Source organism: Perognathus longimembris, chromosome 3 (genome assembly GCF_023159225.1).
Source record: "Perognathus longimembris pacificus isolate PPM17 chromosome 3, ASM2315922v1, whole genome shotgun sequence".
NCBI lineage: Eukaryota > Metazoa > Chordata > Mammalia > Rodentia > Heteromyidae > Perognathus > Perognathus longimembris.
Genome location: NC_063163.1, coordinates 38,792,639 through 38,816,994, shown reverse-complemented (window position 1 = coordinate 38,816,994; position 24,356 = coordinate 38,792,639). Strand labels below are relative to the sequence as shown.

Here is a 24,356-nt window from a genome sequence, read left to right as displayed (position 1 = left end):
GGTAGAGGCAGTGGCATGAACAGCAGCACCCCTTCAGTGGGTCTCATACCCAGTCCTGACAACAGTATCAGAAAAGGGGTGGCAGCAGCCACCAGCAGGAAGCATGCACTTGAGCAGGCAGCAGAAACTATGGTGTCCCTCTGCTGGGAGCAGCCACTAGTTGAGGGAACCTCAGAATTTCTGCCTCTATGTGCCTGTTGCCTGGGCAGTGGCTGGAATATTTCTCTCAACTTCTGCAGCTGAAATGCCCATCCAGGTACATCTCCAAACCTGCTTTGTCCTTGTCTGCCCAAGGTGAAGGTGACAGCCAAGTTAGAGCTGCAGTGCTGTTCATGGCCACTTCAGACAGACCAGACCCCTGTAGTCTGTCTTGCCTTGCCTTGTCAGGGAAAGAGCTTGGGAACCATGTGGGCCTCTGCTGTCAGTGCCAGCAGGGTACTGACCCGTATGGGCCTTCTTAGCAAATGCATTGTAAGTCTATAGGTTACTGACTTTTGTATACTGCTTTTGCATCCTACTACTTTACTAAATTTATCATCCAAAATGTCTCAGAAGACAAACTCCCTGATCCCCAAGGGCAGCATACCCCACTCTCCTCTGTGTAGCAACCCTTGCTCTGTACAGTGCAGTGCACCCGGAGGGTATGGAGGCAGTCTGTCTAATGGACCAAGTTGGGTTCTTAAGGCAGCTACTCACTGAGCTGCCTTAAGAGCAGCAGGATGTCTGAGGTTCTAAGACTGGATTATGCTGGGGTTTCCAACCCCTGATGCTTCCCACCTTCACATGGCCACTGGTCTACAATGCCCTGGGTCTTCTTTGGGAAGTGATGTTATAACATGCTTGAAGTTCAGAGTCACATTATTGTTTCTCTGTCGCCTTCCCTCAAATAGATAGAAAGATAACAGACTTATGTTGACAAAAAGGCTGTGCTACTTTGCTGTGTTAAAGCCTAGGTTTCTTTGGTGAGGTTTTGTTGTTGCTGTTCTTTCTTATGTTTTTCCTTTCACCAATCTCACACTTCTTTACTGTCACTGCTCTCTGTGTGGGATGGAACTGTGCTATTCCGGAGTGCTGGTATAGAATAAGTCCTCCAGACAAGATTCCTGTTGTTGTTATTATCCTTCCCTGAACTGGAGACATGACTTTCCTCCTTCTTCTGGCATTCGCTAGTGGAAAGCCTTGTTGAGGAGACACTTGTTTTCATGTGAACTGAGATGGCTGCAGAATCCACTGGAGTATGTTTATGTGAGGATTGCAAAGGTCTTCTCCACTTAGTGATCTATGCATGCATAGTGTGTGTGTGTGCTGTGTGTGTGTGTGTGTGTGTGTGTGTGTGTGTGTGTGTGTAAAATCATCTGGGAAGTGGGAGGGGTTGATAACATAGCTAGATGGAATGAAAGCTCCTGCTCTTACTCCAAGACAGAGTTAGGTAAGATTTGTGTTGTCTCCTTTGTGAGAGTCTTTGAGGAGAGAGTTTACATGCCAGGCCCCTGGCAATTAGATAGCAGGCCTTTCCAGAAGAGATTGAATGGGCTGAAACTCTACCTCTTAAGAAGATGAAGAAAGTTCATCCCTCACAACAGCAATACACAAAGTCTCCCCTGACTTCTTCCCTTTCTCCCCTGCCAGATAGCTCTCTATCTTCTCAGTGAAATGCCCCAATAGTGCTGTTAAGGAGTTGTTGTGTTTTTTTTCCATCAGAAAAAGAGCTCTAAGTAAAACTGCTGGGTGCCAGGGATTAGCCCACATACCATTTCTATCCCAGTGAGGTTGAGAGGATATTTAGACTTTTTAATCCGTAGCACAAATTATTACTGTAGACTGGAATGCCATCTCCTCAGGGCATTAAGCAGAAAGCAAAATAATGAGAGGTCTGCCCTCTAAGTATCCACCAGGGCCTTGTCTTCACATCAGCTGCCAAAAGACTCATAATGCTACAGCCTCTGGCAGCCTGTGAATGCTGAGGGTCTGGGTACAGCAGCCTGGCCCACCTGCCTCTGGTTAATCAGAATGAACTGCAGGTCATAGTCCCCACCCCCCACCAAGAGCAGAGGTTAATGTTGCATTAAGGTGACATAGGTCTGACCTAGCACCATAGCCCAGGAAGTTGACTGCCTTTCATAAAATAGCTTTGTGAAGACTACTTAGAACAACTCATTTTCCCAGTTACCACAATTGCTGTAAGATAACATTTAGATTTTGCTTACCCTGGTACTGATGAGAACAAGAAAAGCAGGCCCAGCCCAGCCTCAGAATGTAGCTCTTATTATCCTTTCCCCACAATCCACATATGGATTGGAGAGTGATTGGAAATAGGAGAGACCGGAAGTAATTTAAATTATGCTGAGCATGTAAATTACACATGGCTCCCTAAAATCATGTAGCCCAGTAATGGGCCATTTTCCAGTTAGATATTATTCTGCTCCTGATGATGATATCTGCATATTTTTCTTTTTTCCTCAATTACCCATTCTCATACACCCAGCTCTCTTCGATGGGAAAAAATGTGTAAAGAAATGGATTGCAATTCATTCAGAGAACAGGCCAAGAGAATGACTTGCACTTGGGCACAGGCAGCATGCTCTTCAGAACAGACCACACTAGTTTGACCAAGGTTTCCAGGACTGCATAGAATCCCATGTGTGGGCCCAGCAAGGCTAGAATCCTGCTAAGTATAAGCTGCATAGAGGAACCACTGAAGTTGAGCTCTAGCAATTGCATGTTTCCTGCCTTACAGAGGGCTTCCTCTGCTCTTCCCCAGTTTATGTAGTCTTAAGGGATTGTGATTCATTCCCCAGGTAAGCCTGGCTTCCTTCTATATAAATCCTCTGGTAAGTCTCATAGAGCAGAAGATTTGATTCTGAAACCCTATACAATGTACCACCAGTGCTAGGCAATGTAAGAAGATGCACCATTCTTGCATGACACTGCTATGTGTGACCAGCATGGGGGCTCCTAGACATGTGTGCATTTCCCACCAGCAGAGCAGTCATTTGCTTTTCTAGAAACACAAAATGTAAACCACTTGAATTCTGGGAGATTTAAGTCCTGCTTCAATTTTAGAGCATATTCTTTCCCAGACCATTGCTGAGTGGTGAGAGTAGGTGAATATTTTCAGTGGTGTTTGTAAAAATTGCTCCCTCCATAAATCTTTAGTATTACGTGTGTATCCTGGTGTTCTTCTTAGCAGCCCCTGCCACAGTCTGTTAATGACTGATTGCTTAGTTTACTATAATGAATGTGCATTTTAGGTATTGTGGTACATCCAGAATGCATGTGGCAGTCAAGGTAGCAGCATTCTCCACTCAAATACGTGCCAAGAGGGATGTGCTCACCCACTGTGAGAGAAGTTGAAAAGGTTTCCAGGGTCCCAATGAGTCCTGAAATAACTTACAACTTGTCATGTGCCCATCCCTGTCTAAGAAATCAGAGAAGAACAGAGGAAGGCCAGGGCCCAGAAAAAAAATCAGGATGTATTACATACATGTGTCTGTAGAAATGTCAGAATGAAATGCATCTTGTACAACTAATGTATGTGTATAATGTACAAAAGAGAAAGAAAATGAATCTAAGCTATAACTCTTCTCTCAACAAACTTGTAGTCTAGTTGAGAAAAATGGCACAGTACTGAAGTATTGAGAATCAGGTGTGAACTAATAGAGTGCACAAATGGGCAAGGCAAATATGTAGGATTCAGAGACAGGTCCAGTGTGTTAGCAGTAGCATGAGTGGCATGGAATCCTGGAGTCCAGATCATTCCACTGATTTCCTTCTTGGATACATTAGCCAGCATACATTGCCTTCCTCTTGTGTTTCTTCCTTGACTTCTCTTTCCACCCTTCTTTTCTTTCTCCATCATTTTTCTTCTAGATCTTTTTCTCCCTTGAATATTTCCTTTTCTTCCTCTTTGCTTTCTTTTTTCCTTCCTGTTCCCCCACTTCATGACACACCTGTACTGTTTGTCAACACTTATTGCAGGGTGTGTATGTGTGCTGGCACCATGATTTGCCTAGGGACAGGGAGAATGAACAAAATGTACATGTACATTAATGGCCAGATGTTAGCTTATCCTGTAGAAAGAAATCTGGATTTGAATGCAGCTTCTAGGTTCTCCAGCCTTGACACAATCTCTACTACTGTCCTTTAAGTTCCCAAACATGAGCCCCTCCTTCCCTCTTATCCAGTGTAGCTTGCCTGGCAATGCAGGATTCAGAGGTGACCATGACAATAACACTGATGCCTATCTGCTTGTGACACTGTGTATAAGTGCTGAGAGGTCTGGCCAGGAGGAAGCACGCTTGGGCTAGAGTAAACAGAGCAGAAAATAAATCAAGCAGTTTTTTTTAAAAGTCACCTTGTGGTGTTAACAACACACAACTGCCTTCTCTCCTTCCTAAAAGAAGTGTGAAAGCAAGGAACATAGGATCATAGGAAAGGATGTTGAGAAAGCAAGATGACATGAGGTGGCAATAAAGAAGAGAAAGAACCAGAATTGAAGTAAAATTTCTATGGCCGTGGTTGGAAATGAAAAACAAAGTTGAAAATCCTCAAAGTAAAATGTCATAAAGGTGTGTTCCCGGGCTAGGATAAAAAGTCTAGAAAACACCAACTAACCAGAAGGCAGTTTCTCCTGGGTACCACCCCTGCCATGCAATATGAATATTTTTAAGGAAATTTTCTAGAATAGAGCTGAGAGCCTCATTAACTGAATACTGTGGAAGGATTGCTTTCAAGTGGTCTGTTCCATGATTATGACATCTCTGTCCATAATATTTACAATTTTTCTGGCAGGATCAGGCTGTTATCTTACATTCACAACAGAAATGTAGCTAACTACATCTGAAGAGACTAGTTTCCCTTATGTTAATTTCTGGCTCTGTCAAAATGTAAGATAGGACTTATTGCTATCTAAATCTAGCATCATAAACATTTCAGATCTCAGTTCCACTGTTTGTTAACTTACGTAACATCTTGGTATCTCAATATTACCATCTATAGAATGTACTTAATGAGTTGAGATGGGAAAAGCATTCTGAGCAGCATTAGAGACATCTTACTGTCACTTACTACTTACCTGTTGGCTGTTATTTGTTTAATGCTTAAAACTATCCCTACACAAATGACTTGTCACCCTATCCTGTTTTGAGATCTTTGCCGCACCCTGCACAGGTGCATTTTAAATGGCTTACTCTAAGACTAAGACCGGTGCTCATGCATGAGGGGCTAGCCCTCACACCAAGTTCTCAGAGCATTCTAGGTTTTCTTTCTATTTCCCTGTCTTAGAAGTGATAATAAAACAGGTCCAAAAGGGTTAACTGACTGATGGGTTAACTTTAAGGTAGCTAATAGTCTTTCCCTTTTGCATCTTCATTTCTTTAATCTAGCAAGTATGGGGTATGTTTGTTTGTTGATAAACTGAGGAGATAACACACTTTACCTATGCTTGGGTACAGGGAGGACTCAGGAGGTTGGCAATCATCTCCTAATGTAAGCTACATTCTGCTTTTTGAAAAAAAGAAAACTTTACTGTTATTGTAGAGGTCATGTACAGAGGGGTTACAGTTACGTTAGTCAGGTAATGAGTACATTTCTTTTTGGACCATGTTACCCCTGCCCTCGCTGTCTTCCAGTTTTCCTCCTGTCCCCACCCACAAATTGAATAGTACATTTTCCATATAGTGTCTAATGAAAACCACTGCTGTTATCTGTTCACCCATTGTCCCCCCTTTCTTGTGTCCTCCTTGGCCCTCCCAAAGACAAGCTAACAAGACAAAAAGAAAAGACAACAAAACCAGCAGCAGCAACAACAAATATCTTGCTTCAATTTCTTGGAGCAATTTTGTAAAATAATATTTTACATGATCATATATAGCTTTTGTGAGTCCCCTCCTATGAATATCTGCCTTTGGTCTCACTGTGTTACTGTCTAGAAACATGCTTAATTTATCACGTCTCAGTATATTTTGCTTTTACAATCCAGTGTGTTTACTTGTAGATTAATAGGCATATTCTAGTTAGCACAAATGAAGGAAACCATGCAACCTATGTTTCTCTTAGTCTGTCTTACTTTGCTTAATAATTTTTTACTTACAAATAGGGCGATGTCATTCTTTCTGATGGAAGCATAGCATTCCATTGTATATACATACTACATTTTTTTTAATCCATTCATCAAGAGAGGGGCATCTGGTCTAATTCCATGTCTTTATTATGGTAAACAGTGCTCCAATAGACATAGTTGTGTTGGTCACCTTTTGAGGAATCTCCATACTGCTTTCCAGCATGATTGACCAAGTCTACATTCCCACCAACAGTGTAGCAGTATTCTCTTGTGGCCACCACATCCCCGCCAGCATCTGTTGTTATTAGTTTGCTTGATAATGGCCATTCTAACTGGGGTGGTGGATGAGGTGGAATTTCATTGTTGTTTTGATTTGTATTTCTTTTATGGCCAGAGATGTTGAACATTTCTTTTGTATCTATTAGCCATTCTTCTTCCTCTAAGAAGTCTCTCTTTAAGTCTTTAGCCTATTTATTAATTGGGTTGCTTTTTTACATTCTGCTTTTTTTTTCTTTACAGTCTGCTGTATAGGTAAAAAAGAATCATGGGAAACAAACCACAACATTTCAGTCCATGTTAGTGCCCACCACCCATCTTCACTTCTCTTTGAGTGACTAGCTCATGTGGGCCTGCTTTAGCATCAGCACGCAAGTGTGTAGGTCTTTTCTGGTTCTCGCTGTCATTGCGGTGGAATTCTCAATTCAGTAACCATGGCTACCTGTCCATAGGTGCTTCCTTGTGCTTCTCACTCACTGGCATTTGCCTGGGAGCTCAAAGGTGTGACCAAGATTTTTTTCTATTCCTCACCACACAGCTCTGCCTTCACAGAGGCTGGCATCCATGGTTAGGACAGGCTACCCCAGCCACACTGCCTAGACCGAGCCTCTGGACTTGATGCCTGTGTTGCCCTGCACAAATCCCTTGACCTTGTCAAGGTCTCTCCAAGCCTCAGTTTCTACATTTGGAAATGATCCCCTATGTCATGAGAGTTCAGTAAGAATTTATGAAAGTGTTTCCAAAACAGTCTAATTAGAAGTGGAGTCAAGAGCTCTGAGCACAAGTCCCAGGGATCATATAATTTTTCCCAGACTCCTGCTTTTCTCAGAGTGAACTGCTGGGTGGGATCTGAGACCTGCAGGCACACCACCAGTGTCCTGCTGTTCTCCACTTACATGTGCAAAACTCAAGTCTCTTTTGCTCTCCCTACTATCTACTGCATTCAGGGAATAACTGTGGTCTCAGATGCTGGCTGCCCCTGGTACACAAACTGGGGTGCCTGTGCTCCAAGTGAGAACTGGACTGGCTACAAACTACAGAGCTCTGTGACTCCAACAGCACCTTCCAGTACACAAAGAAGGGAAGCTTCTAAGGTGAAAGCAGTGAAGAAATGGACAACTGACCTTAATCAGGCCTAACCTCAAACCACATATAGCTCCAATCCATACAGTAGGAATTACAAAATACTCAGCTACTTTCCCTCAATAAGAATGGGACTTGGCAGACCAAACCAAATGAGAGAAAAACCAGACTCAAACTAATAAAATTAGAGATTAAAAATGGAATATCAGGAAAAAAATCAATGAAACTAGTGTCATTAGTGATACTTTAAAAATTTACTGTCTGTTGAACTAAAGAGTCTAGAAGAAATGAATACATTTCGAGATGCACATGACCTACCTTAAACCACTTAAACAGATCTATAATGAGAAATGAGTTTGAAGCAGTAATAGTCTCTCAACAAAGAAGAATACAAAACTAGATGGATCCACTGCCAATTTCTGTCAGAAAATGAAGGAAGCTCTAACACCAGTGCACCCCAGACTATTCCGAAAAATAGGAAAGGAAGAAATAAAATTCTACCTAATTCATTATAGGATGCCAGTATGAGTTTGACAAGCAAAGTCAGATGAAGATATAATTTTTTTTCTCAAATTTTTATTATCAAACTGACGTACAGAGAGGTTACAGTATCATACGTTGGGCATTGGATACATTTCTTGTACTGTTTGTTGCCTTGTCCCTCATGCCCCCCTCCCTCCCCCCCTTTCCCTCCTCCCCCCTGGTGTTCAGTTCACTTACACCAAACAGTTTTGCAAGTATTGCTTTTGTAGTTATTTCTCTTTTTTTACCCTGTGTCTCTCGAATTTGGTATTCCCTTTGAATTTCCTACTTCCAATACCAGTAAACACGGTTTCCAATATACTCAGATAAGATTACAGAGATAGTGTAGGTACAAACATAGGAAAGTGATACAAAACATTTTCTATAATAGAAACTACACATACACATAGGACGTTGAAAGTGGTTACAACTGTGATATAACACTTGTTTCCATAACATGGAGTTCATTTCAATTAGCATCATCTTATGTGTTTCTAAGGGTATATCTATTGGGCCTTGTGATGCTCTGCTATGGCTTGCCTAAACCTGTACTATTTATTCCCAATAAGGGAGGCCATAGAGTCCATGTTTCTTTGGGTCTGGCTCACTTCACTTAGTATAACTTTTTCCAAGTCCTTCCATTTCCTTACAAATGGAACAATGTCATTCTTTCTGATAGAGGCATAAAATTCCATTGTGTAAATGTACCACATTTTCCTGATCCATTCATCTATGGAGGGGCATCTGGGTTGGTTCCAGCTTCTCGCTATGACAAATTGTGCTGCGATGAACATTGTTGTGCTGGTGGCATTACTGTGATTTTGTTTGTGGGCTTTTGGATAGATACCCAACAGTGGGGCTGCTGGGTCATAGGGGAGTTCTATATTGAGCCTTCTGAGGAATCTCCATACTGCTTGCCAGAGTGGCTGAACCAGTTTACATTCCCACCAACAATGAAGTAGGGTTCCCTTTTGGCCACATCCCCTCCAACAATTGTTATTATTAGTTTTCTTGATATATGACATTCTTGCTGGGGTGAGATGGAATCTCAATGTTGTTTTGATTTGCATTTCCTTTATGGCCAGTGATGTAGAGCATTTTTTCATATGTCTATTGGCCATTCTCATTTCCTCATCAGAGAAGTTTCTTTGTAAGTCTTTAGCCCACTTGATGAGGGGGCTATTGGTTCTTTGCAGTTTTGTTTTGGAAGAAGGTAATTTTTTTAATTCTGCATATATTTTAGAGATGAGGCCTTTGTCTGTTGAATGTCCGGTAAAGATCTTCTCCCAGTCTGTGGGCTTTCTGTTTATCTTGAGAGCTATGTCCTTTGCGGTGCAGAAGCTCTGGAGTTTGATGCAGTCCCATTTGTCCAACCTTTCTTTGATTTGTAGCCTTTCAGGGTCTTTGTTAAAGGAAGTTCTGTCCTGTGCCAAGGAGCCCAAGTGTTTCTCCTACTCCTTCCTTTAGTGTCTTCAGGGTGCCTGTTTTGATTTCAAGGTCTTTAATCCATTTGGAATTGATTTTGGTGCAGGGTGATATATAAGGATCTAGTTTTAGTTTGTTGCATGTGTTGAGCCAGTTTTGCCAGCACCACTTGTTAAAGAGGCTATCTTTCTTCCATACTATTGTTTTAGCTCCTTTATCAAAGATTAAGTAGGCATAGTTCTGTGGGTTTAATTCTGGGTCTTCAATTCTGTTCCATTGGTCTTCAGGCCTGTTCCGGTGCCAATACCAAGCTGTTTTTATTACTATAGCTTTATAATACAGCTTGAAGTTGGGTATTGTAATTCCTCCAGCACTGTTCTTTCTGCTTAGGAGTGTTTTTGCTATTCTAGGTCTTTTATTGTTCCATATGAATTTCTGGATTGCTTCCTCTATTTCATTAAAGAATGGTGTTGGGATATTAATGGGTATTGCATTGAATTTGTAGATAGCCTTTGGCAATACTGCCATTTTGATTACATTAATCCTCCCAATCCAGGAGCATGGGAGGTTTTTCCATTTTCTTAGTTCTGACTTAATTTCATTTTTCAAGCTTTTAAAGTTCTCTTCAAAGAGGTCTTTCACTTCTTTGGTTAAGGTTATTCCTAGGTATTTTATGTTTTTGGGGGCTCTTGCAAAAGGAGTTGCTTTCCTGATTTCAGCCTCGGTCTTCGGGTTGTTAGCATAGAGAAAGGCCGTTGATTTTTGAAGGTTTATTTTATATCCTGCAACTTTGCCAAAGTTTTGTATCAGCTCTAGTAGCTTGGGGGTAGAGTCTATGGGATTCTTTAGGTATAGGATCATGTCATCTGCGAAGAGAGAAAGTTTAACTTCATCTTTTCCTATTTGGATCCCCTTTATATTCTCTTCTTGCCTAATTGCTCTGGCTAGGAATTCTAGTACTATGTTGAAGAGCAGGGGAGAGAGTGGACATCCCTGCCTTGTTCCTGATTTTAAAGGGAATGGCTTTAGTTTTTCACCATTTAGAGTTATGCTTGCTGTTGGTTTGTCATAAACTGCCTTGACTATATTCAGGAATGTTCCCTGGAATCCCAGTTTTTCCAGGACTTTTAGCATAAATGGGTGCTGGATTTTATCGAACGCTTTTTCCGCATCCAGCGATAAAACCATGTGGTTCTTTACCTTGCTCCGGTTGATGTGGTGGATTACATTAATTGACTTGCGTATATTAAACCAGCTTTGCATCCCTGGGATGAGTCCAGTTTGATCGTGGTGTATGATTTTTTTGATGACCTGTTGAAGTCGATTGGCCAGAATTTTGTTGAGAATTTTTGCATCTATGTTCATCAGGGAGATTGGTCTGTAGTCCTCTTTCCGTGATGAGTCTCTGCCTGGTTTTGGGATGAGGGTTATACTGGCTTCATAAAATGAGTCTGGCAGTGAACGTTCTCTTTCAATTTCATTGAAGAGTTTGAGAAATATTGGAGTGAGTTCTGTTTTGAAGGCCTTGTAGAATTCTGCGGTGAATCCATCTGGACCTGGGCTTTTCTTGGATGGGAGATCATTTATTGCTGTTTCTATTTCAATACTGGATATGGGTCTGTTTAGAAGGTTTAAGTCTTTATAGTTGAGTTTGGGGGTATCAATTTTTTCTAGGAAATCATCCATTTCTTCCAAGTTCTCGAATTTGTTGGCATAAAGGTTTGCAAAATAGTCCCTTATTATTTTCTGAATTTCGGTTATTTCTGTGGTGATGCTACCTGTTTCATCTCTTATCTTGTTTATTTGAGTGTGCTGCCTTCGTTCTTTGGTCAGCTTTGCCAGGGGTCTGTCTATATTGTTGATTTTTTCAAAGAACCAACTCTTTGTTTTGTTGATTCTTTCGATGGTTTTTTTCGTCTCTAATTGATTTAATTCTGATTTGATTTTAATTATTTGCTTCCGTCTATTGACTTGGGGTTTGGCTTGCTGTTCTCTCTCCAGAAAATTAAGGTGCTTCCTTAAATTACTGAGTTGCTGTTTCTCCAGTTTGTTGATGTATGTACTCAGAGATATAAATTTTCCTCTGAGTACTGCCTTTGCTGTGTCCCAAAGGAGCTGGTACTTTGTGCCCTCAACTTGGTTGAAGTCCATAAACATTTGAATTTCTGTTTTAATTTCTTCAATGATCCACTGATGGTTCAGCAGTGTGTTCTTTAGTCTCCATGAATTGTGGGATTTTCTGTGGTGGCTGAATGAGTTGAGCTCTAATTTTATTCCATTGTGGTCTGAAAGAATGCAGGGAATGATTTTGATACTTCTGAATTTGTACAGATTTTCTTTGTGCCCTAAGATGTGATCTATTTTGGAGAATATTCCGTGTGCTGCCGAAAAGAATGTGTATTCTGTCCTTGCTGGGTGGAATATTCTGTAGATGTCGATTAAGTCTAGTTGGTCTATGCAATTGTTTAGTTCTGTGGTTTCTTTGTTCAGTTTTTGGCGTGTTGATCTGTCCAGAGGTGATAGTGGAGTGTTAAAGTTCCCCACTATCATTGTGTTTGGGTCTATGAATGTTTTTAGAGCCAGTAGTGTTTGTTTGATGAAGTTGGGTGCTCCTGCATTTGGCGTGTAGATATTTAGGATGGTTATTTCTTCCTGTTGGAGAGATCCTTTTACTAGTATGTAGTAACCTTCTTTGTCTCTTCTTACCTTTTTTAATTTGAAGTCAATTTTGTCTGATACTAGGATTGCAACTCCAGCCTGCTTATGGGGGCCATTTGCTTGATAGATTTGTTTCCAGCCTTTCACTTTTAGAAGATATTTACTTTTGCTGGATAGATGTGTCTCTTGGAGGCAGCAGAAAGATGGATCTTGATTTTTCATCCAAGTTATGAGCCTATGTCGTTTGATTGGAGAATTAAGTCCATTAATGTTGACAGTTAGGATTGAGAGGTGATCGTTTGTTCCTTTCATTATCACTGTCTTGTTTAAAGCTGTGTCTTCCCATTTCTTGATCTAGTGTTTACTAATTAGGGTTCATTTCTCTGTCTGTGTTGGGATCTTGATTATTTTCCCTGTATAGTACATCTTTAAGGATTTTGTGTAAAGCTGGTTTGGTGGAGATATATTGTTTCAGTTTTTCCTTATTGTGGAAGACTTTTATTTGACCTTCGGCTATGAAGGAGAGTTTGGCGGGGTACAGAATTCTTGGTTGGTAGTTGTTTTTATTTAGAGTTTGGTATACTTCATTCCAGGCTCTCCTTGCTTTCATGGTCTCTGCTGAGAAGTCTGGGGTAATTCTGATTGCTTTTCCTTTATATGTGATTGTTTTCTTTGCCCTAACAGCTTTGAGTATTTTTTCCTTGCACTCTGCTGAAGCTGTTTTGATCACAATGTGTCGGTGGGAAGTCCTATTCTGGTCTGGTCGATTTGGGGTTCTAAATGCTTCTTGTATCTGTATAGGCCTTTCCTTCTGGATGTTTGGGAAGTTCTCAGCTAATATTCTGTTAAATAGGTTGCCTATCCCATTAACCTCTTTCTCCAAGTTTTCCTCAATACCTATTATCCTTAAATTGGGCTTCCTGATTGTGTCTTGAATCTCCTGTAGCGATCTGTTTTGTTGCTTGGACTGGATTTGTATTGATTTTTGATCTTTCTCCATAGAATCTAAGGAATCTTCAGCTCCTGAGATTCGATCCTCTGCTTCAGTTAGTCGGGACTGTAGGCTAGCTACTTGATTTCGAATCTCTTTTCCTTCTGACTGGTCTTTCCTGATGATTTCCATGTCATTTCTTAGGTCCTGTATGGACTTCTTTACTTCATTAACTTCATTACTTTGGTTTTGAGTGTTGTCTCTCAAATCTTTAAGTTGGGTAGCTATCTTTTCATTTGACTCTTGAAGCTCACTTATCTTTCTATTTGTGGATGCCATGAAATTCTCCATTAATTTTTGCTTTGCCTCCTCACGCTCTAACATAATTGACTGAAGAGATTCAAACTTTTCATTTATCATGTTTATCAGTAAACTTTGTAGAGCATTTTGGGGGTTTTCTTCTATGTTTTTGATTGACTGCTCTGCTTCCTGCTTGTTTTGGGTGGGGGATAAGACTTCATTATTTGCCATCTTTCTTGTGTTTCTTCTGCCCATTTGGATTGGGAATGCCAGTCTACCAGCACCTGTGAGCACTTCTCCCCTGTTGGTGCAATCGTGGGTCTCTGAGGTTCGCACAGCTTGCAGGCAGGCCTTGGGCGTCCTCTGTCGATGGGGACGTAGGCAGTCACAGGAACTGTGGCTCCTCTGTCTGCTGTGGGGCCGCTGCCATTGATGCCTGGACTTGACTAGACTGTGAACTCAGCAGAGCGTGGCGCCTCTGGCCTGTTTTGCTCCACTAAGAGTTGCTTGCCTGAGGGAGGCGGCCTCTTTGGCATAGGTAGCTATGGAATGCAGCTCTGTTTTGGGCTGGGAATTAGTTTCCTCTGTGACGGGACCGTTTAGCTGTCCCCGGAACTGTTTGTTCCTCCTTCTGTTATTTCCGTGCCCCCAGATGAAGATATAATTTTAAACAAAGAGAGAAAGAGAGAAAAACAGAGACCAATTTCCTTGACGAATATACATGCAAATTTTTTCAATAAAATGTTTGTAAACTGAATTCAACAAACATTAAATCATAAACGGTGGCAAAGTTGGTTTCTTTCAAGGATGCTCTGATTGTTGACATACAGAAATCAATATATGCTATATAAGCAGAGTAAAGAACAGAATTATGTAACTATCTCAACAGAGGGAGAGAAAGTCTTTTGACAAAATCCAATATCTCTTCATGATGAAAACTAGCAAGTGCTAGGCATGACAGACTTATAGTCAACTTTGTACTAAGTGGGGAAAAACTGAAACCAGTTTCTAAACATTCAGGAACAACACAAAAATGTCAGCTCTCTCCATTTTGCCTCTCTCTCCATTCAGTATACTGCTTGAATTTCTAACCAGCGCAATAAAGCAAGAAAGTAAAAGAAAAAATAGAAAAGAATTCAAATTATCCCTATCTGCAAACGATATGGTCTTATACATAAATAGCTTCAAGACACCATAAAAAAGGAGGAGACTTATAGATCTGATAGACACTTTTAGCAAAGTAGACACAAATTCATCAAACAAAATTCAGTAGCCTTTCTGACACATAGTAAACAGACTGAGAAATAAATCAAGAAAAATAGCCTTATAAAATAAAGTATCTATAGATTAAACTTAACTAAGGAAATAAAGAACTTCAGAATACCTCAAATGATCTTGAGCAAATATAGCAATACTGGAGGTATGATAGCACCTGACTTTGAATTACACTGCAGAGCCATCTTAACAAAGCAGCATAGTAGTGGCACAAATGTAGACATGTAGACCAATGGGATAAACATCCCAGAAATAAGCCACAGCTTACAGCCACTTATTTTTTTTTGGGGGGGGGGGTGCAGTCCTGGGGCTTGAACTCAGGGCCTGGGTGCTGTCCCTCAGCTTTTTGCTCAAGGCTAGTGTTCTACTACTTGAACCACAGTTTCAGTTCTAGATTTTTGGTGATTACTTGGAGCTAAGAGTCTCATGGACTTTCTTGCTCAAGTTGGCTTTGAAGCTCAGTCCTTATATCTCAGCCTCCTGAGTAGCTAGGATAACAGGTGTGAACCAGCAGCACACAGCTTGATTTTTTTTGATAAAGAAGACAAAACATACTTTGCAGAAAAGGTACCTACCTCTTCAATAAATGATGTTGGATAAAACTGGATATTGACATATCAAGGAAACAAAAAATGTTGACAAGAATGCAGGAGAAAAGAGAATTCTTATTCCAAGTTGGTGGGTAGGTAATTTGGTTCAGACACTATTGAAATGTGTGGAGGTTCCTCAGCAAGCTAAAAGTGGAACTCCATAGGATATTGTAGTGCCACTCTTGGCAAGATATTAGAAGGAATTTATGCCAACATGCAATAGAGACATCTATACACCCATGTTTATTTCAACAATATTCATAATAACCATACTATGGAATCAACCTAGGTACTGAAAAACTGGTGAATAGATAAAGAAAAATGTCCATATACACACTGGAGTATTACCCAGCAACAGAGAGGAATTAAATTGTGTCATTTTTCAGGAAAATAGATGGAACTGGAGTTGATGACATTAAGCAAGCAAACCAATCCCAGAGACATAAATATGTGTTATTACTCATGTCCTGGATCTACAACCTAAAAATAATAGGAAATTATTTTAAAAGGGAGTACTTTATAGCATGTGGAACCAGCCAGATGGAGAGAGTAAAAGAGAGGATGATAGTGGTTAAGTATAAACAAGTATATTAAAGAAAGTAACAGAGAAGCTGATTTTGATCAAAGTACAATGAACCCCCTTTGTACAATTAATTTTTATGCTAATAAAAATGTCTGAGTAGGAAGTAATACAGGAAGAATGGGTGGGCCTGCCTGCCCAGACCACAATCCCCACCCCAGTCATTCACAGAGATGGTGTCTTTAAATATTCTTAGCCTGGAGAATTAGCTGTTTCTCTCCATCCTGAAGAATAGCCCAAGGCTTCTTCCCACTGAAGCTAGTGACATTTATGCTGGCAGCTGGAGGCCAGCCTCTGCTGGACAAGCTGACTTTGGGCTGCCCACATTGCCATGGTCACCTGGGAGTACCTGACCTCAACTATGGATGACTGGTGCTCTCTTCTTGCAAAGGAGAAAGCCCAAAGACAATGGCCTTGTGGCATAAACCCAGTCAAAAAGTATATAATATGGGAGGGGATAGATACATTTAACCATGATATAGGTATTTAAAGGATTTAAATAGGATTTACACATGATATAGGTATACATGTAGAAAAATATGGAACCTCGCCCTGTAAACATTTGCAGTCTTTATGTTTTTATATGTCAAGTGAAAATAAGCCTAACTCAATAAGAAAAAAGAAACTGCCTTGTGGAGCAACAAACAGTGTCACCACACATTTCCAGAGCTCCATCAGACTACCAAACAGGCTTGCTTTCTATCAGCAGCTTATAGAGAGACAAAGATACTATTTGTGCCAAGCACTGTGATAGCTGATATATAGAGATATATAGAGAGATTGATATATACTGACATATATCTCTCACAATTAAGAGTGAGAGATATGATTTGTATCACAAACACACACACACACACACAGAAAATAAGAAAGTTACTGAACATTACAAGTATTAAGTGATCAGCCCAAAGTTTCATAGCTAGAAGCCTATCCCAGAGACAAATCCAAGCCTGTCAGATTTAAACCCCTATTCTTAACCCAAATGTGCCTGAATGTAAGAATTACCTGAGGTGGTGGTTAAAAATGGATTATATGGGCTATCTCACATGGTTTCTAGGGAAGCAGTTCTTTTAACAAGTGCCTCAGGTGCCTAATGTTTAAGATGAGCATCCTTCACCCTTGGCTGTCTACCACCACTGCAGACCAAGCATGTAAGGTAGACTAGTGCCCAGACACCACAGCCCATATCCATATGCTGGCTCATTTCCCCAGCACTGTGTAATAAGAGCTCTCTGAGCATCTCAGTATCAACCCATGTGTCTCCCAGGACTGTGAGACCGAACCCAGAGTGTGGTTATAGTATTTTGTTCAGCACCTGTGGGCACATCACTCTGAGCCTCTCAGCAATCTGTTTATCAGACATTTGTGGGTCCATTTGGGAACCTTAATTCTTTCCACAGGTTTTGTGGGGGAAATACATATAAGTTATTTCACCTTCTGGGACTGCCTCTATTTAACTGAGTGTTATTTCATAGGCTCAGGAATATTGGATATATGTGGAATGCCTTCCATGTGGTTGATTTGATTTTGCTTGCTGTGTCTTTTGAGTGACTCCTAATAGTGCTAAATGAAAAGTGTAGCCTCTAAAATGATCTCTCTTTAGTGCTACTGCCATGAAAAGTCACAATAGCTTTGAGCCAGTGAGCATTGATTTCTATGTGCCCAAATCTGTGCTGAGCCAGTAGCTCTCACACCATCCTTATTAAATGCTATTCCCATTTGCTAAGGCCTAAGGAGACTAATTATCTTTGTAAGGTTCATTTAGCCCATAACAATAGTAGATAGAGGGTTCAAACAGAATATCAGACCTCAAATTAGCCACCTTGCTGTGAGATCTCCAGGCACACACAGGGATAGGAGGCAAACACGGGAAAGAGAGCATGGTTAGGACAGAGAATTAAGGCTCATTTGTTCTGTATTTAAAGCCAAATGAATGACTGCTACAAAAGAAAATTAAAGAACTCCTGTTAAAAATGTTGGGAGAAAAAAAACTTGAGAAGAAAAAAATTAAACTAAAAACATATGGCTAGATTTTATGACTGGGTGTCAAGATTTTTATTGCTCTGGGGGTGGAAATTTTGTTTTCATTCCTAAACATTCACGGTCTCTGGTTCCTGTGAAAATTAAATGAAGAAAAAGAGGTGTGAGCAGCAAGAAATCCATTCCAAGGCTCTGTTGCTCACCCTGAGAGAGCATTTCTGTGTTGGATAGGCGAGGATGAAGGCTGCATGGGTGAGAACTCTGTTGTGAGTGAGGTTTTTCAAGGGAAGGCTGTCCAGGCTGGGCTGTCCTGGGTGGTAGCTGTCCACATGAAGCTGAACCCAGCACTGTTTGTCCCTTCATTTTAGGCCATCCCTGACAGTCCAGTGTGATTATCCAAGGGATTTCCTGGCAGCCAAGTAGAACACAAATACATAGAAAATACAATACAGTGGTAGAAAATGTCTGCTTTCCCATGCTCACTTTGCCCACAACTGACTTCCCTTCCTCTCTGATAGATATCAGCCAGCGAGATCGAGATGCTTCTGATGCGGCTACCTCGCATGTTCAAACAGGAGTTCACCGGTGTGGGTGCGACGCTGGAAAAGAGATGGAAACTGTGTGCCTTCGAAGGAATTAAAACTACCTAGCTATGGAAGGGGGCAGATCTCTGACAGTGAACAGAGCCTGAAGGCAGCCAGGGGTGGGATCGACCATTGAGGGACTGAGGAGGAGCAAACATGGCCTGACTTAGGTTACATCTATGGCAGTTCTCTTGTGAGTGGAAATGTAATTGTGTACCAATCCCTTAGACTAAGCAAAAGCTTCATACTGTGACAGATGTTTCCTACAAAAACCAGTGATTCCACACTTATCACGTTGGCAAAAATTCTTAAAAATAGGCTGCATTTGAGAATAGCTCACCTAGAGAAATATTAAAGTTAGTGAGGGAGTAGCCATGGTGGTTGCTAGGCTACGGATTTGTAAATGTAATGTATAGCCGACATCATTAAATGACATTTTCCTGACAGTCTTTCTGTTTTAGTTAAAAAATAAAAATAAAAACAACAAAAATAATAATTTTGCAGTGATGAAAAATCATACCAAAAGAAAACTTGAATATGTGTCTGAAAAGTTATTGTATTTTATAAATTAAGTTATATGCTGTTTCCAGGGACTTTTGCCTTATTGAAGAGGCAGAAACAATGATTGGACAACTTGAGAACGCTTTACCAAGAATATTATTTTTCTAACGTAACAATTCTCCATCCTAAGTTCTTTTAACATGGACTGAGTAACAGTTTTCATAAAATGTAAATAAAGGGAAAACTTGTGCTGCTGTCTTGTACGTGATATGTGATATTCAGGTTTCTGCATCAAAATAAACATTCAGTAAATATTCCTGTTACAAATTTTATAGGAAAGACATTAATTTTTTTCAATAAATATGACTTCTACCACATTGGTTTTGCTAATATTCTTTGATTCTTCCTTAAGAAATTGTTTTCTCATTTTCACGTCTACTTCATAGCTTACCATTTTAAAATTGTTAAAATTGAGTGGCAGTAAGAGGCAAAACAGTATTTCAAAGAGGAATGTATAACAACATGATATACCCTCAGAAGAATTCGACAGCATTCCTGTGAAAGCCTTCCTAAATACTACATGACCTTATTTGAAGTCATGAGAGGATCTTGAACAACTCAAGTTTATGAAAATTCTATAAAATTAACCAGGACTCTTCAATAAAGTCAAGGCCATGAAAGACAAAGACTGAGGAATTGTCATGGAATAGAGAATTGGATTAAATCCTGAAAAGGACAGAAAAGGACATTGATAGAAAAAAGTTTTCCATGAGTGTATCATGAAGCCAGGTGCCAGTAGCTCAGCCTATAATCCTAGCTTCTCAAGAGGCTTATGGTCTGCAGATCCTGATTTGAAGCCAGCCTGCGAGACTCTTATCTCCAGATATCTCCAGTTAATTGGAGATTTTTTTTAAGCTGGAAGGAGGATGGTTCAAGTGGAAGAACACCAGCCTTTAGCAAAAGTCAAGTAAGAAAGAGAGACCCTGAATTCAAGCCCCAGTACTGTCAAAAAACAAAAACAAAACAAAACAACAACAAACAGTATGAAACTACCAACATAGGAGATTGTGTACCAATAGAATAAATTTATAGCATTCAAATATAATCAACTGAAGTTTTACCTTTGCTCCTGACCTCATGAGGAGTTACTATGTTAGATAATTGATCTTATTGTGATTTTTTTTCCTATGTATTTCCTGGGAACGTTAGAAAAAAAAATGAAGGAATTTACACTGGGAATTTGAGCTTCCTCTTCAGTTTTACAACATCTCTACTACTTGCTTTCTTATATTAAAAGACAAGTATTCGAAGTATTGATTAAGTTAAATGAAACATTTTTAAGACAAAGAATGTTCTTTGTAATTATGAAAAGATATTCAAAGTTTCCCAATGGACATTATTGTCCTTGAGGTCCTTTTTTTTTGAGCCCTAAAAAATTAAGGCAGTTATCCATAAACCCCTGAAGTATGCACACATGTGTTTTATTGGGGCTCAGTGCCAATACGGTGAACAGGGAGAGAAATAAGAAGAGACTATCTCAGCCAGATGCTGTTGGCTTTTGCCTGTATCCTAATTACATGGGAGTTGGAGATTAGAAAGACCAGGATTCAAGGTCAATCTAGCCTCCCCCACTAAAAACTCATGAGACCACATTTCATCCAACAGCATGGCACATGCCTGTCATCCTAGATATGTGGGAACTGAGATCAAGAAGACCATGACTCCTGGCTTTAAGGCTGGTTTCTATTTGTTTCTGTTTTTCTGAAATTCTTTTTCTAAAAATGGGTGCTGGGCTATTTGTTGCACCTGATAAAAGGTCATTTATCCCCAAAGCATAAGAGATCTTTCATAACTCAGTTACCTCTCTGAATTGAGGAAAAAAAGAGGCAGCAGATCCTTAAAAATCTTACAATTTGGCTTTTAAACCAACACCTATCAAAGGAATGAACTAAATGACTGAAGGAAGAGCTTGCATAGAAGCTTCTGAAGTAGTTGAATCTGAATCCATTCAGGCTTTGGGTCCAGTAAGAGAGTCCAGAAATTTCTGTCCTTCAGAAATTCTTCTTTGTTGTTATTGTTTAAGGTAAGTAACGAGGAAACAATGAGTGTATGACTCAGTGACGTCAGACACAGTTGCAATGCTGTGTAATTAATCACTATACACAAAACTTCCCAATTCTCCTGAAACGCTGTATCTGTTAAACAATAATTCTGTCTACCCACCCTCAGGCCCTGTTCCTCTACTTTGCATCTGCATGAATTTGCCTACTCTAGGTAGTTCATATAAGTGGAGTTTTCAGCATTTGTTCCTCTGTGTCTGTCTTCTTTCACTCAGCACAGTGCCTAAAAAGTCCATCCTCTCTGTGGTATGTATTAGAACTTTACTCCTTTCTTATGACTGAATAATATTCCAGTATCTTGTAAATTTTGTTGACTTAAGTAGCATTGACCTATAACAATAAAGCCATTTGATCCGTTTTCAAAAATGTTTACCTGCCACATGCTAAACAGCATCCTGTAGTATGTAGATGCTTGTTTCTATCTGCTTTAACTTCCTAGCTCATCAAGGATCATAAAAATGACAAGACTGCAGTAGGAAAAGTGGGCAGGCCTATAATCCTAGCTACTCAGGAGGCTGAAATCTGAAGATCACGGTTCAAAGCCAGCCCACACAGGAAAGTCCATGAGACTCTTATCTCCAGTTAACTACCAGAACACTGGAAGTGGTGCTGTGGCTCAAGTGGTAGAGCACCAACCTTGATCTGAAGAGTTCAGACAGCACCCAAGCCCAGAGTTCAATCCCCAAGACCAATCCAAAAAAAGAATAAGTGGGCAGCAGTTGTGTAGAAAGTGAGACATTATCAAAGAAGCCATGAGGGTCCTGTGCACCAAATATGTGGGACAAGTTGTATATTCTTAGTAAGGTTTGAGGCTGTTTTACTTTAAGGCTGCTTTCTATTTGTTTCTATTTTTCTGAAATCCTTTTGCTAAAATGGTTGCTGGGCTATTTGTTATACCCAATAAAAGGTCATGCATCCCCAAAACATAAAAGATCTTTCATAACTCATAGTTTCGTCTCCTAAACTGAGGAAATAAAGAGGCATCAGATTCTTAAAAATCTTACAGTTTGGCTGGTTTTATCTCAAAATGCTTAAACGCTCACATGTATATTTAATCCTTCTGTTAGTAGTGGAATAAACATTTCTGTGGGTAGCTCAGCAATGAACACTTCAGAGTTAAAACAAGCTCTCCTGATGTGTTTATATTACATTCTTTCAGATCACTAGACATACTGCATTTTTGTTTTTACTATATCCAAATTCCCTCTTCTGTATTCGAGTTAAATGTTTGTCATTCTCCCCCCTCCCCGGCCTCTCATTTCTCTGCTGTGTGGGACAGCATTCAGCTACTGTTTACACCAGGTCTTCTCCCCCCAACTCCCCCCAACACATGGTGGCCCTATAACTGTGGCACAGTACTTAACCACTGGTCCTGGATTCATAATGCAGGAATGTTAATTTCTACTTTAGAGGGTTTCTACGGCATGCCACAAATGCCTAACAGAGACCCAGACACAATGTAGACATTTGTTCCTTCAAAAAATACTATTTTACAGCCAGGTGGTATAGCTCAATGATAGAAGAACTTTTGTAGAATGCATAAGGCCTTGGGTTCAAACCCCAGCCCAGTAAGATAATAATAATGCTGTAATCACACTGTCCCTAGCAAGGCAGGTAAGCCCTTCCTTCTCCTTCTGTCAATCCTGTCATGATCATGCATAAGCTGACAAGAAAATGTGTCTAGCTAGGCATCACTGCCTCACACCTGCAATCCTAGCTTCTTAGCAGTTTGAGATCTGGGAGCATGGTTCAAAGCCAGCCCAGGCAGACAAATCTGAGAGACACCTAACTCCAATTAACCAGCACACAAAAACTGGAAGTAGAAGTGTAGTTCGAGTAGCAGTATACCAGTGATGAGCGAAAAAGCGAAACCAAGAGCAGAAGGCCCTTGAGCTCAAGTCACAGTACCGACACAAATAATAATATAATCTGATGTGGTAAGTCTGAGACTAAACATGTCTAAGACAAACATAAGCCCCACAAGCAGTCCCTTAAAGACGTAACAAGATGACTGAGATTCTCTAGCATATAAAGATTTTGACAACTCTTATGGGCAAATGAGTCATCATCCTCATCCTCCCACTTTCCTAAGGAGCCTCGTCATGCAGCCTGCATTCTTCGTTGCAGCACCCTTTTGACTGATTTGATATGTTTCCAATAAAAAGTAATTAGGATCAAATACATTCAACTGTGAAAAAACTATATGGGTCTGGGCAACTGCCATTTTGAATGATGGTCAACTAAGTATAGAGTCCACAAAGATTAAATAAAGCATTAATTATGGCTTTTTTTAAAACCCAGCAGAAACGTTGCTGGGAAAAATTATAGTTGTAGCAAGTGCATGCAGCAGTGGTATTTTGGAGAACATACACATTTATTATGATTGCTGAGAGGATCAATGTAGAGGACTCCAGTAAATCTAATAATTATAGGCTGGTTTTGTTAATAAAATTAGCTGGTCTGGTCCAAGATTCTTAGCTGTTGCCTACACCATACAGATACCCAAACAGTGACGCTCAGATGTCTGCACTGCACAACTCACCTCTTAAATAATGTATATTTATTGATATCAGGCTGGGTAATGGGGTGTTCTTATTTCATGGGAAAAACAGACTCATAAAAATAAATTGCAGACATTTTAAAGTAGAAAATGACACTTTACTATACAAAGCAAAAAAAATAGTTAATGCACAATAGCAAGTGCATTTCATGTAATGAAATGTATTTTTTGATCTGGCAACTATATTTATTGTGTGTTGAAAATTGTAATATCTTGCCCTGCACAAAGAAATTTCTTTTATAAAGCTCATTTGCTATTGTGGGGAGTGCAACTCTTTTCCTTGCTTACTAAAGTAGTCTATCTTAATATCAGCCCACAACACTTGTCAAGTTCACTTAAGAAGAGCTATGGGTAGATAAGAAGAGGACCGGATCAAAAACCAGAGCATGCTACTTCATCTGCTTTTCATATCTCAGCAAGTGCTATGGAAATTTGCTCCATCTGGTAGTAATCTCATTTTGGATAGCATTCTTTTTCTTTCAGGAGAAAAAAGCTAATAAAAAAAAAGGTCAATCTGGGGTTCTCATAAATAAATAAATCTTTTGCCTTTGAATATGTGTATGTATAAGTGAGGAATTGTTTTTCTAGGATTTTTGAGATAGGATGTGAAGTATGAACTGGGAAGTCAAGCCTCATCAGAGAGAGAGAGAGAGAGAGAGAGAGAGAGAGAGAGAAAATGTATGGAACTCATTGCAGGTCATTTATTAAGCAGACATTGATTGTTACATCAAATCATCCTAACATGCATCATTTTTATGACTTACAATCACCATAAATCAAGTTTCAAGTATGGAGTGATATGAATTCTTGGTGAGAATAATTGTCACTTCCTAAAGCTGAGCAGCAGCTGGGTAAAATTTTACATTTTATCTGTTCCTTGAGTAGATAAAGCTTTGGCTTAATGCATTCC

At 40.0% G+C, this 24,356-nt stretch overlaps 1 protein-coding gene across 4 annotated transcripts in view; it reads left to right on the top strand.

Moving 5' to 3' along the window:
* Positions 1-19,143, top strand: part of Enox1 (ecto-NOX disulfide-thiol exchanger 1) — a 520,874-nt gene extending 501,731 nt beyond the window's left edge. For all 4 annotated transcript variants that reach the window (XM_048341315.1, XM_048341316.1, XM_048341314.1 and 1 more), the window contains one exon: positions 18,200-19,143. In XM_048341315.1, coding sequence (XP_048197272.1) covers positions 18,200-18,331 — 132 coding nt within the window. In that variant the 3' untranslated portion in view covers positions 18,332-19,143. The remainder of the gene's footprint in view (positions 1-18,199) is intronic.
* The last annotated feature ends 5,213 nt before the right edge of the window (positions 19,144-24,356 follow it).